This window comes from Anopheles arabiensis, chromosome 2, assembly GCF_016920715.1.
Source record: "Anopheles arabiensis isolate DONGOLA chromosome 2, AaraD3, whole genome shotgun sequence".
Classification (NCBI taxonomy): Eukaryota; Metazoa; Arthropoda; class Insecta; order Diptera; family Culicidae; genus Anopheles; species Anopheles arabiensis.
The window spans coordinates 64,261,454-64,274,679 of record NC_053517.1 but is presented as its reverse complement, the minus strand read 5'-3'; the positions used below and the strand labels follow the sequence as shown (position 1 = coordinate 64,274,679).

The window sequence follows — 13,226 nt, the reverse complement described above, 5'->3', positions numbered from 1 at the left end:
AGGTTTCATTCGGGGCTCTACCTCCCTCCATTCTAAACAGTTGGTTTGTTTGCGTGTTGTGTGCAGCGGTGTCGTTTGTTTACAAGCCAGAAGCCGAGTAACGAGAGTGCCAGACAGAGAAACACAAACGACCTCAGTCGAAATTGTTTTAATCTGTAAGTTTCGTTTATCTATAGCAACTGTTAAAAACCTTAGTTTCACGCTGTCGTTATCGTATATAAAAGCAAATGTGCATTGCATTGCTCTCAAGAATCGTGAGTACCGGTCGTTGGGGACGCTTCTTTGTTTCGATAAAAAAAAAAACAAACAAACCAACAAACAATCAGGAAGCCGATGCAGCAGCTGCAAAGGTGAATGTGTATGGTTTCTTCACACTAAAGAGAAGCTTATCATAAATCGAATTACACAATCGGACCTTTTGCTGCAAATTTTTTTGAGATAGAGCTAGAGGAATAATATACGAAGAGGAAGAAAACGGTTAGATATTAGGGTCGGTACACTCTGCGACCAAATTCTATTGAAAAAATCCTCCAAGAGTTCTACCCAAAGAACCAAATTGATCAACCAAGAGTAAAAAATGGCAGAAAAATCTATAACATATTTTATGATTCAAGAGCGGCGATCTTAACAGCCAAGAGCGAACCGCATGTGGCTAGCGAACCGTACTTTGCCGATCGGTGGTTTAGGCGATCTTCTTAGCAAGCTGCTGGATCTTCTGCTTGTTTTCATTTTCTTTGCTATCTGCTATTATTTCATAAAAATTATTCCCTATTGGCAAACATAATGAGTTACTGTGTATGACAAATACGGGAATGGTCGATAAAATCATACGATCATAATATGTGCTACAATTTTGAAGGATAGAACACTTCAAACAAGCTTTATTGTTCTGAATTAGAAAATCCTAAAATGACTAACCATTTGTTCAAACCGCGTGTTATTTTATACCGAATAATTAAATTCCATTCAAACCCAAAACGCCAACAGTCTCTATGGGGCTATGTTTGGTGATAGCTTTTTTTATTACAATATACAGGCTGGAACAAGTTTGAAGCAATAGCACTAGCAGTAGTTAATTCGAAATTTGAAGCAATACATAAATAGCTGTGCATTTTGGATGCGTATTGTATCGTTTCGTTCACAGTTCACAGCATCAACAACCTTGAATTTACCACATGCTCATCGGCTGAGCGAATCGTTGAACTATTTTTAGGATTCCACTTCTTTTAGAAACGGCCTCCAGTCGTGGCTAATCCCTGTTTCATGGAGCACAAAGATGACATGGAAGCGACTGTAAGAATGGGTGTAATAAGCAGGAACCGATAAGTACGTTATAGTATGCGAAGAAAAGCAGGAACAAGTCCTTTAAAAACGTTTGTTTTCTCCAGAGAGTCTCTTTACAGAATGGCAGGATGCCATCGTTAGGTTTCAATATGCTTCAATTACCGAATGTGCTTATGACTTAATTATGTTAAAAATTAAATTCAGTATAATACATTAATCGGGCTCATTATATGATACTTAGATAGAAGATTATTTTACTTGTTGCCTTTTTGTATGCTTTTCTTTCCACTGTTGATTTAGGCTGAATGATCATGATTATATAAAAATTCTTTATAAAATATATACACAAGTTCGATAACGAACGGTTGGCAGACTGGTATCACTAGCCGAGAAGCTAATACTGCTAAGAATCGGATACCAAACGACAGCCAAACATCGAATGAGTTGTTTTCCCCCAAAATGCTAGCAAATGGGAAACAGATGTTTTTCGTTAGATATCGAACCCGCGCAGTTACGGTGCAGAGTCGTACAGCGAGCTGAGCCGAAAGCGTGAATGGCAAAAGATCGACCATATGTAGCTTTTGAACACAAACAATCGTGATCGCATTGGATAAGAAAAAGGATATGCAAAAGAGAGACACCAGCAAAGTGTTAATTTGGTTGAAAGTTTTTGCTATTCGATCTGAAAATGAATAACTTTTAAAATGTTATTTTGTTCAAATCGGTTATTTATATACCCTAAGAAAAGGGCATCCTGCATATCTCTGAACGACTATTGTAACTTAATTTGATGATACATAAAAAAGAACACTCCCCTGCTCCAGACACCAACCATCGGAAACGTGCACCTTGCGCGCTTAAGGTAAGGTACTCAAGGAGCGGTGCTATTAATACAGCAGCTAATTCAATTTATGACAGCATGCGCATACATGTACAAGAAATGCATTCGAAGGCACATATCAAAAGCTTTCAGCAGACCATACAAGGGTTTTGCCATAATTAAAACCTTTGCTAAATTTACTTTATAAAGTGGGGATGATAAACCTTTCGAAAAGGGGGTTTCTTGGTCATTTCATTAGTTAATAAATTTCGTAAAACAGGTAAAATATTATAAAAGCATACATATTCCAAAGGTATACTATTACAAAAGAAGGAATTAAGTACACTATTTCGATTGTGAAGCGATTGTGGTCAGACGTGAAAGCAAACTAATGTGAGCTAATTGAACATCCTTCGTCATATTGGGCACAACAATCGTAGTAGTCTGACTGACTGGTTTTACCACAGCGCTCCTGCTGTAAATCTTGCATACGAAGGACTCAGTACCTTTGAAAATTGGATACACTATGGACATGTTTTTTTTAAAGGTAGTAGACTCGAGGATTGTACTAACGAACGGCCCAACGCCCATAATGTGAAAAAAAGAAACAATAATAGGTGTGACCTTTGTAACGATAGTCCAAGATTCAATTTGCGATTAGCGACGATAGCAAATCTATTGGGAATTTCTTAATTAAGGTAAAAGGTAATTCCCGATAGTTGTGTCTACCAGCCAATGATTAGATTGAGGGGACACACTCTGCCAACGACAGTCCCATGTTCCATGTGTCCCACCCATGTCGAGGATCAGAACAGAATGCTGAACTTACATTGGACAAATAGAAGATATCGTCTATGCGTAGTTCGGTTTGTCGGCACGATACGAAAGTTTCCTAGAAGACGCTTGGTCTTGGTTATGCCAAAGGTGACTGCACGCTAGCACAGAGGACAGATAGTGTACACCAGAGGTGTGTTGCTCTATCAGTATGTTTGTGCATAAATCTATCGCGCCAATGTCCGCAAGGAGACGATCCTGCTAGACTTCATCGTGATTTGCACTGCGATTCTCATTCACGAGGCGTCTGAGTCGCATTCATCCGGACGGAAGTCGTCAGTCGTCGCGTCGGTGGAGACAGGCACACGTATAAAAAAGAAAAATATCTAATAGTTGGCAACGGTAGCAGCAGGACGTTGCGTTGTAGAGAGAGAGAGCCATGGCGACGACATCGCGGGCGCGTCTGGTGAAAACCGGTTTACGCAATGTTCTCCTGCACGACCACGACAACCGTGCGCTGGATGGAGCGTGAGGAATGGTAAGATTCGTTCTGCACATGGTCGGGAAACAAAGGGGAGCTAATGCCGCGGACAACATTTGTTGAAGCAGCGGTTCTATGTGCCGGGTGTTGAGGGTGAGTGTTTTGTGTGTAAAAGACCTCTGTCAATGCACCATGGGACGGTTAGTTGTGCTGGTGCTGCGCGCTGTGTGTGTCGTGGCTGCGTTGACAAACACAAGTAAACGGTGTAGCGTTCTTTTTTTAGAATTTTAAGGAAATTATGAATATTGGACCGGTTGTTTTGTAGAGCTCTGTTCTACCGAAAAGTGTCGCAAAAGAAAAGAGAAGCAAGCAAGCAATTATGGTTGTGTTGCCTTTTCAAAAGTGTAGTGTGTAGTCGAGTGACATTTAATTTAGCGAACTGCATTTGCATCAATATGCCAGTTGTGTTCGATGTTTTGAATTTAGTTGAAGATTTTTCTAGGCAATAGCATTTGGGGGATAGACATGTATATATGTAATTGTGTCCTGCCTTTAAATGCTTTATTGTTTTAATTATCAAAACAATTTATAATTTGGTACGGTGCATTATTTATATATCACCAATCGAAAAATACAGGGTAAGGAATCAATTGCAAGAGTCGCTTGCTTGATAACACCACTACACATACGGTCTAAGCTTGCCTAATTCCTTTCAAAGGGCTGGATGTTTGTATAGCTTTGTTTGAGAAGAAGGCTTCAGTTTGACTCGATGTCAGCCCACGTCTGTTTTAGCAGGAGCAATGTTACATTAATCCATAGTCACTGGTTCATCATTCATACGTTTTAATTAAAATTTCAAGAAAAATGCAATGCTGTAAGTAATATTTATCTATAAAAAGGAAATGGCGGTAACGACTCGTCGGTAACTTAACTTTTATCCTTCTTTTCAGGTACTAGTGGCGTCCAGTCGTTTAAGTAAGCAAATTACTCATTAGTTTCGCAACGACGAAACAAAAATCGATCGTTAATTTACAATTTGCAGCGATGAAACCGATTTATGTTCCTGTTGTCGCTCCATCATAAAAAAACACTCAATCAAAATTTGTGATACGGGAAACTGCTAGAAACATACAACAATTGTCCTTATCATCAATGTAAACCGCTTGCCTGATCTTTAGTAAGGCTGTACATTTCAGCTTATGTGCGTGTGTGTTGTGTTATCGCTTGCTGTGCAGCGAAGCGTTCTGTCAGTTACTTAAGTAGGATCGATAGAAGCAGTATATTTGTTGGTTGTGTGTGAAGCGACCTGAGAGGAGAAAAAATGACGATGAACTGAGGGTTCAATTACGTCATCGAATATCGGCCATTTGGAGGAGTTCCGTGAGAAAGAAATGTGGGAGTTACAAGATGCGTGCAGCTAGTGGGGCTCCATCCTACAGAGAGTGAACGGAATACAACGAGAAATGCCGAGAGCGACGATCAGTTCGGATTGAGAGCAAGACGGCCATGCTGTTGTATGCGCAAGCTCGGCACACTTTTAGTAGTCTGGCAAAATATATCGTATACTTCGATTTCGTTCGGCTTCGCCACTGCGAGCAGTAAGCGGTGAGAAAGTGAATCTGTTTGTAGCGTGAATTGTATAATCTTGCATCGAAAAAGATGGTGGCGTTGCTGTTGCCTTTTTTTCTAAAATAGTTTTGTGTGCGTGCGTGTGTGTTAAATAGTCTCAACTCGGTGTTCCTGTGTGAAAAACGGGAAAAATACCTGTCGAAAATTGTCTTGCAGATTATTCAGTAACAGCACACAAATTGTTCCTGGTTTCCGTGTGCTAAGTTGCAAGATGTTGTTCCGTGGTATAGTAGGTTGTGCTAACAACCTGCTCGAGCTTCTGGATCCGCTCCGTCGAGCAATATCGACAATATGAAGAGGTGAAGCTGGTGAAGGTGGATCGAGCAATAAATACAAACATCACCTTCTCTTGCGTGCACAGCAAAGCATTCACAGCGCATGTGGGCGTAAGAGGGTGGTGAAAATGTAAATCGTAAACCGATCGACACTTTGCATACGCTTGCTCGGTGTTTTTGTTTCTATTACAACCGCCTACATCATCCGTGGAATAGGTTCATGAGGGCAAAGTGATGGCGGTCCATGGCGAGGCCAACAGTTTGGACTCACGCGGTGTCTTCTACAATTACTACAATCTCATAAGTGATGATTAGTGCGTTCATTAGTGATAAAAGCAGTAATTGAGACCTCTGAATTGTTTGTTGCGTTTTGTGTAGATATTACATATGTTTTAAATAATATTATCAATTTATTTTTTTCTTCTACCTAAACAGTGAAATAGTATTTTAGGGCTCGAAAGTTTAGTGAACATTGAATGTGAAGCGTAATTTCTCCGTCAAGTTGTGAAAATTTTATTGACAACTCCAGTTGCGTAATAAGCCGCCAAATGATTGGAATTGGATAAATATTGTTTGTAGCGCATTGGAATTGAAGTAAGTGCATAGGTCCGAAAAACGAATAGTGAAAATTGTACACCACAATTTTAAAATTGTAATGATTTTGAAAGTATAGTTTGTGATCCTCGTAAATCGTGTTTGTATCAGTGTGTGTCTATGACAATTGTGCTTTGCTACACTCTGATTCTGATTTAACATCGGGTTAAGTGTTAAGTCGAATAAAAAAAACGGCGACATGAATGGAGTCACGATGATGGACGAGAACGATGTAGACATCAAAAGCCCGATCAGGCGACTGGGTTCTACAAGAAAGCTGAACTTGTTCAATAGTAAGTAATTATTTAAACACTAATTAAACACTATTATTGTTACACTTTATTTATGTATGGAAAAAAATTACAACATCAACATGTTATATATTTTCCGGAATATATAGCTTTTTAGACTTCGTTGAACTAAACTCAAAAATATTAGTATTTTACTATTCTACACTACACTTTATTATAATATTAACTTGAATACGTTTGATAATCTCTTTGACATATATACTCGAGCTCTTCATAAGAATCTTAAATTGTACAGGCTATAAAAAATCGATCCAAACCCCGGGAAAGAATAATTACATGTAAGTAAGCTTAATGCTGAACTCATTATCAGGGTTAAAGAGTCACTGAGGAATAGAATTCAGTTTTTGTAAAGCACAATCCACTGATAACAGCGTAAAACATTGAAGTTGAAGTCACCGACAAGCATAAAAATGACAAGTTTGCTCGTTTTTGAACGTGTAATCAGTGTTTTGGTTCAGATGTATTTTTTTTTATTTTCGAAACGCTTGTGTAAAACAACACATTTGAGGACATTTACACGGTGTAGTTGACCTGAAAATGATGTTTATATATTTTGTTGAATTTTGTGCTTGTATTACTGATCATTATACAAATAGTACAATAATACATTAAAAAGAAATATTAATAGCATAATAAATTAATTCAAAGTTTGAAAAATGATACATTCATGTAACTTTGTGGTGTTTCATGAATACGTACCAAGTGATTTTTTAAAGATTGGTCCACGAACATCAACACCAGTTCCTTACAAGTACAGGTCCCCATTATCTCATGAAAATGCGCTTAACGTTGATTTTGTTTGGCTCAGAGTTCGAAGGGGATTGCAGTATCCATGCGTCTGGGATAGGGATGGACTGAATTTAAGCTGCTCAGCATAACATTTGAGTCAATCAAGTTAAATTGCTTTGTTTCAATGAGTTTCCATGCTTATCTCTTTTAAGGGTGCTTGGTGCTCTACGTGTTATATTGGACTGCTTTAGGGGCGTGATCTCGATCTGTGACCTGAAAAAGACCTAAATTAGTCTGTTAGAATGCATTCACACAAGTGGTGCATTATCGATGACGACGATGACAAGTGTTGGTGGAGGTGGTCTAGCTGTATATGGGTGTAAATCAAGCATGTATCGTTTGAATGAAAAAATATGTGTTTATTTAATGTGTAAATTTCTCTTGCAATGGCCGTATTGGCTACTTAAATGTAAGATATATTGCATTGGACTGGATATTACATTATAAAAATATCTGTTGTAAGCAGTCCATAGTTCTGCATGGATTACACCTACATGCATACATGCCACAGTTTTATCATATGTATGGCAGGGACGGTTTACAGAGACTTGTGTGTTATTTTCGCTGTCTTTGGTACAATTACAAGCAAGGGGGTATAATGTTTGTTAGCCTTGGCATATGCAATAAAAAAATGTATACATAAAGTTACCAAAACATAAACAATACCGTTAAGTGAGGTAGAAAAACAAATACGTGAAGCGATTCATGTGAAGGCAACTAAGAATGTATTTTTTGCTGCGACTTGCACAATTAAACAATGTTTTTTGTTGGTGAAATGAATAAATGGCAGAGTAGGTTCTCAACACACTATCACTTCAACTTGTGCCTTTGTAATGATGTGAATGTGCTTGTATCAAATTTATTTAAATGGACATTTTTTATTGTTTTATTCCATTTTGTTAAGACTATTCTTACGGTAAGGATGGTTATAAAAGGCATGTTTAGTTTATTTTATAATAAATCTATACAATCAGCCACTATATATATCCCAAACTCGATCGAAGAGGAACGATAGTTGCTGGTGCCTAGCTACAACGGTTTGTTTTAATTTTATTCATGAATATCCTGCTAAATAATACGTGTACAAAGTAGCAAAATCTTCTAAAAGCATCCTTGGAAAAAAAACTTTTTTTTTTGTGATTTTGGACAAACCGCTTCGATCGTTCCCGCATCGGTCAAGTCTGGCTGAACGTGACTGATTGTTTTTGCTTAATATGGATTCAATGGCTCGTTGAATTAATAGTACGAATGGAAGTGGTTGGGATATGATCAATCATGTATTATACTGATTTTCATAAATTGGTAAATAGATTTAAAAATTATTTCAATAACAAATTTGTGTTCAAACGTGAACACATCAAACATGTCAATCAAAATTGTTCTAAAACAAAAAAAGGAGCAAAAAAACAAACATTGTAGAAACACGTTTTACATGCACTAAAAACTAACAAATATTTCTTGACTATTGACTTGAAAACGCGAGGTTTCATAATTTTAGTCGTCTCAGCATTTTTCGAAAAAGAATCAAAAAAGAATAGCAACAAAAAAAAAAGGAAAAGTATTACAAAGAGCGAAAACGAGAGTAAACTCTTCCCCCTCCCCTCCTTAATCAACAAAATTTCGATATGCATGCCTGATCTAACACATGTAAATGTTTGTTTAACAGAGCGAGAAAGCATGTCTGTTGTGATGTTATAAAGAATCTAGAGTGCTGTGCAAATGCTTTCGCAATACGGTGATGAAAAATGGATTTTAATTTTTATTACTCATTTTTTGATGGAGCATTCGCCTCTGTGATGGATCTTGTATCAAATGACTGCGGAACAAAGTGCAAAATGCATATCATCCGATGCAGCTGCACCGTCAATTTCGTCAATTGCCGTATAATCTCCGTTTATGTTCTAGGAGGTTTTATAAACACTATCCAAAACATTATTAATTTGCTGAAATCGTTGCTTCGGGTCCCGTGATACAAATACAGCCGTGAAGCCCTACGACTTCACATCATATCCGTCATGTATTCAGGTCTCGTGTGTATCGAGCTCGCCATACGCAGGACATTCTATCCTGCGCAGGACATTCTATCCTGCGCAGGACGGTTGGTCTCCAGGTCTCCCAACATTTTATCGGTAAAAAAATAATGTATTTTTCTTCTTTGGCGTTACAACCGTTTTCGGTCAAGATAAGTCGCCCTTGTTGTATCATTACTAATGGGTTTGTCTCTCAAATGATTTACTGATTATCCTCAGCAGGATAGTAAATCAAAGGTATGGGGGGGGGGGGACATGGTCCAAAGTGGGTCTTGAACCCATGATGAGGTTGTTGTTGCGCAATGCGAGTTGACGGGTGTACCATGGGTCCTTAAGGGATACTGCGTATTTCTCAGGCAAGATGACCATGGAAAATTGAACTGTAAATTACAAATACTCGAGAACAACTATTAAAAAGTCATTAAAGTAAGTATTATTATTTTTTATATGCGAAATAAAAAGCATGTTATTGCTAAATATGCTAGCTTCCGTCTTCAATAATAGGGTATAAAATAATATAGTTATAGAAAATTTATATCTATAAATAGGTTGTAGAAATTGAAGAAACATAACATACATCAATTGACAAAAAATTGACTAGTCATGGTGTTTTGCACATAATTTCAGAGAATGAAAACGGGAAAGGGTGAGGAAAGCCGAAACACAAATACTAAAACCGCAACAGTCATTTGTTGATAAACATCAGCGCGTTACGTGTTAATATAAATTATTGAGTAGCATTGTGCGAATAGAAATGGAAAACCTTTGAAATGTGTTTTTTTTTGTTCGTTTCCAAATTGTAGGGCCCGATTTCTGTTTTTAGTAAAAGCACAACGGTCGGCCACATCCCCTGCCGTTTGATTTAAATATTGCTGTTGGGTTTATGTGGTGTGGTTTAATGCTCAAGATGGTGTTGGCTGCATGTTTTCGGACAGACTGCGTTTGTGTTTGTGCGGTATTGTAGGTTGCGATATAACTCACACTCGCTAGTCACGCAACGCACATATACCAATTTAACAAAGGTCCATGCATCGCAACATAAACCGTGCTCACGTACACCTTCGTCTCTTCGGCGTTAGCGAAACATAGCGAGCATATGAGAGAAAATGTAGAGACACCATCTCTCACGCACACGCATTAGTTGAAGCGGAACGTTGTTCGATGAAGTTGGTGGAGGTCGTGTTTGAAACAGAGTAGGTTATTGTTTCCATGAAAACACGGATGCTGGTGGTTGGTGTTGCGCTTGTGTGTCGAAGCCATGCGATTCTTTCCTTAAGCTTTGTGTCCGGTAAAGTTTAGCGGCGTTTGGCAATGTTCTGTGTTCTTTTTCGCATTGGAATGTAGAAGTTAAAACAGGAAATATAAGCAAATAACAAACTCAGGGTGCTCATGTGGACTCCGATGTATAAGATTAAGAAAGTGCGAATGAAAGAAAGTGTAAAGTGTTTAAGTTGATTGCAAACAGTTTCAAAGTGTTATGTTTTGCGTGTAATCAATAGCAACGAAAATATGTCTTCTAATCTAAACTGATTGTTGTGAAAGTTATGCCTTATTGTTATTGTTAGCAATATTCTTTTGAAAGACAAAAATTTTGTCCAATTGCGCTGTGTTGAAGAAAGGGCTCATAGTAGTGAGTGTTTGTCAGGAAATGTGTGTTTTTATTCTGCCTGTCTCTCTGCCTCTCTCAGCCTGGATTCGAATTGGCAGTGAGCAATAAATTTGCCTAGCAGCATAGCATGGGTTGGTTTTATTGTATACCAAATTGTACTTCACGCTCACTGGAAGGCCCTTGGCTTGAATAAACAGCATCCAGCAGTACGACGTCACTTCCTCAGCTCAGAGTCAGTAGTAGGCTCAGGAATACAACAGAAAAGCTCTCTCACAGCTGGATTGCTACGGAAAATTCTGCTCAATGAGGATGTTGCTTCAAGAGCACGACGAGTCGAGAAAAACGTAACGGGCGTGCCGATTGGAAAATCTCTAATCCTTTGTGTGGTGCAAGTTTGGTGATTACAGCAGTATTTTAATAATGTCAATGATAACAATAATGATACAGAGGCATCCTGTATGATGATTGGTGCAACTGTGCTGTTAAAGATCGAAACCATTGCGTTGAAATAGAAAAACCTGAGTGTCAGAAAATGTAATGCACGTTTGATAAGTGCTAGTTGGTAACTGTTGTTGTGTGCGGTTGTGCAAAGTAATCGTAGTTTGGAGTTTAAAAATAGACTGATCGGTATAATCAAACGTTTGAATGAAACGGTGCTGTGGTAAAATGGCAAAAATGAGCTTGCCCAAAAAGTAAATTGATATTCTACGTCGTAAATGATGCCTCTCAAATTACTTTCAATCTGATTGACTGTTTCCCGAGCACAAATGGTAACGGCAAATCTGTGCATGCGAACGTTTACATCGTGCTTTGATGTTGTGCGAGAGTTGACAGCAGGTTTTATCCGGAAACATGAAGCCTTTGAAGATTAAGAAAATATATAAAGAAAGAATAGGAAAATCATTATTCATTTTTTATGTTAAAATTATGAAGGTTTCACTTGGAACCTATTTCACAGATTGCAATATAATTGCGGATGGTTTTTTGATCGATTGCAGCTATTTCCTACGAATGCTACTTTTGAAGCGCAAAAGGCATTTCAAGAATTGTATGATTTTGACCGTGTTTTACAATGGTTTCAGAGTTTGCTATTTGCAATTATTATAGTACAACTCAAGATGTGTTATGAAATATAAGGGTAGAAAAAACACAGCATCAAAAATCGATTTAATCCATTGTTAGCAGCATCAGGAGCGAGAAACAAGATGTTTTAAGTTGTGCTATGTTGAGAGACTTCCGTGAGACCACCGCCACAGTGCAGTGAGAAAAAAGTACATTATGTTGCTGAAGAGAGGATGTGCGCAAGAGAACAAAAATCTGAAACAAAATCGAGAGTTGGCGAAGAATAACCAACGTTGATCGTTGTGTGTTGCCTTTCGTACATTGCTTATTTCCGGAACATGAGTTTCATCATGATGAAGCGATGTGCCTAAATGATACTAATGTTTGGTAATTTTAATATAATTTTAAGGGAATCTTTTGGGTCTAGTAACATCGACCGGTAGACCGATTTGAGTTCAAATGATTATTTTTTTATCTGTTCACTACTAACTAACAACTAGTATAAACATAATGTAGAGATAAACATAAACAATGTGCCATATCTTTTAATAGTTGTGCAAATTGTGTTTAGTTATTAGTGTGTTTGGGCTATTAAAACAGCAAGGCATGAAGAATTCTCGTAATTATTTTCGATTGCGTGGGGTAAATGAAAGTAACGCTTTTGGGTTGGTGGAATGAAACAAAACGTGCATGGCTTTATTTGATTGTATCTTATCTGCAATTTTATCTTGTGTAATTATCGCATTTGTTCGTCGTTGTTTTTTTTCTATTTGTTTTAACTGATTTATCTTTGACATACACAATACGCAGACCAACACATACAAACAATACTATCTTGTTAATCGGCATTTCAAATACACGGATAACAAGGACCAAGCAACGTTATTGACTTAACATATATCTAGCGTAAATAAATCTATTATTTATTAAATTCTATTTATTTTGTTAGAAAATTGATCCTATTGAAATAACATCAAATATGAGCTATACGTAAACAGAAGCATTTCATTTCCAATACACCCACTAACATTAACACATGCTAAAGGCGAGAGTATTTTTCATTGCACTTGAAGACTAGCTGCTAAGCACAACGAAAAAAAAACAACAACAGAGGACTGAAATAGTGGAGTAAGTAGAGATGTTGATGGATGAATCCAAACACGCTGCTGTCATGTCATGGCGATATCATGGATATATTGAGTGATGATAAACTCCTTTTGATATACGAATGCACCACTTTTCGCGTGTGCAGTGCTAGGGAAAACTTGTTTTTTATTGCCATGGTCTTGTCACTGTTGTCGCTTTCTATCCTCGTGCAACACACAGTCAACCTTTATTTGCACTGGTAGTGGTGTTAGAGAAATTTTCCTTTTCTATCTGTGGCTGTTGTATCGCACATATATAACAGGATCTGTATGAAAAATGTTGCAGCCGATGTAATATATGTGATATGAAGCAATAAATGGCGCAGTATTTTGTATTTTCTACAAACACATTGATATATGGATGATGAATGTACGTTACATGAATGTGTTGAATCACACTTCTATTGAATAAGACAAAACTAT

At 37.7% G+C, this 13,226-nt stretch overlaps 1 protein-coding gene across 10 annotated transcripts in view; it reads left to right on the top strand.

Annotated features, from left to right (window-relative positions):
* Window positions 1-13: 13 nt before the first annotated feature.
* The window catches only part of LOC120897907 (SLIT-ROBO Rho GTPase-activating protein 1-like), a 32,730-nt gene continuing 19,517 nt past the window's right edge, over window positions 14-13,226 (top strand). The window contains exons 1-3 of one of the 10 annotated variants that reach the window (XR_005738597.1): window positions 14-155; window positions 4,310-4,334; window positions 5,699-6,150. Coding sequence is in view for 6 of the 10 variants with exons in the window: in XM_040303134.1 (XP_040159068.1) it covers window positions 6,057-6,150 (94 nt within the window). In the remaining 4 variants the exon portion in view is untranslated. The other 9 variants (XM_040303112.1, XM_040303134.1, XM_040303125.1 and 6 more) reach the window with 9 other exon arrangements.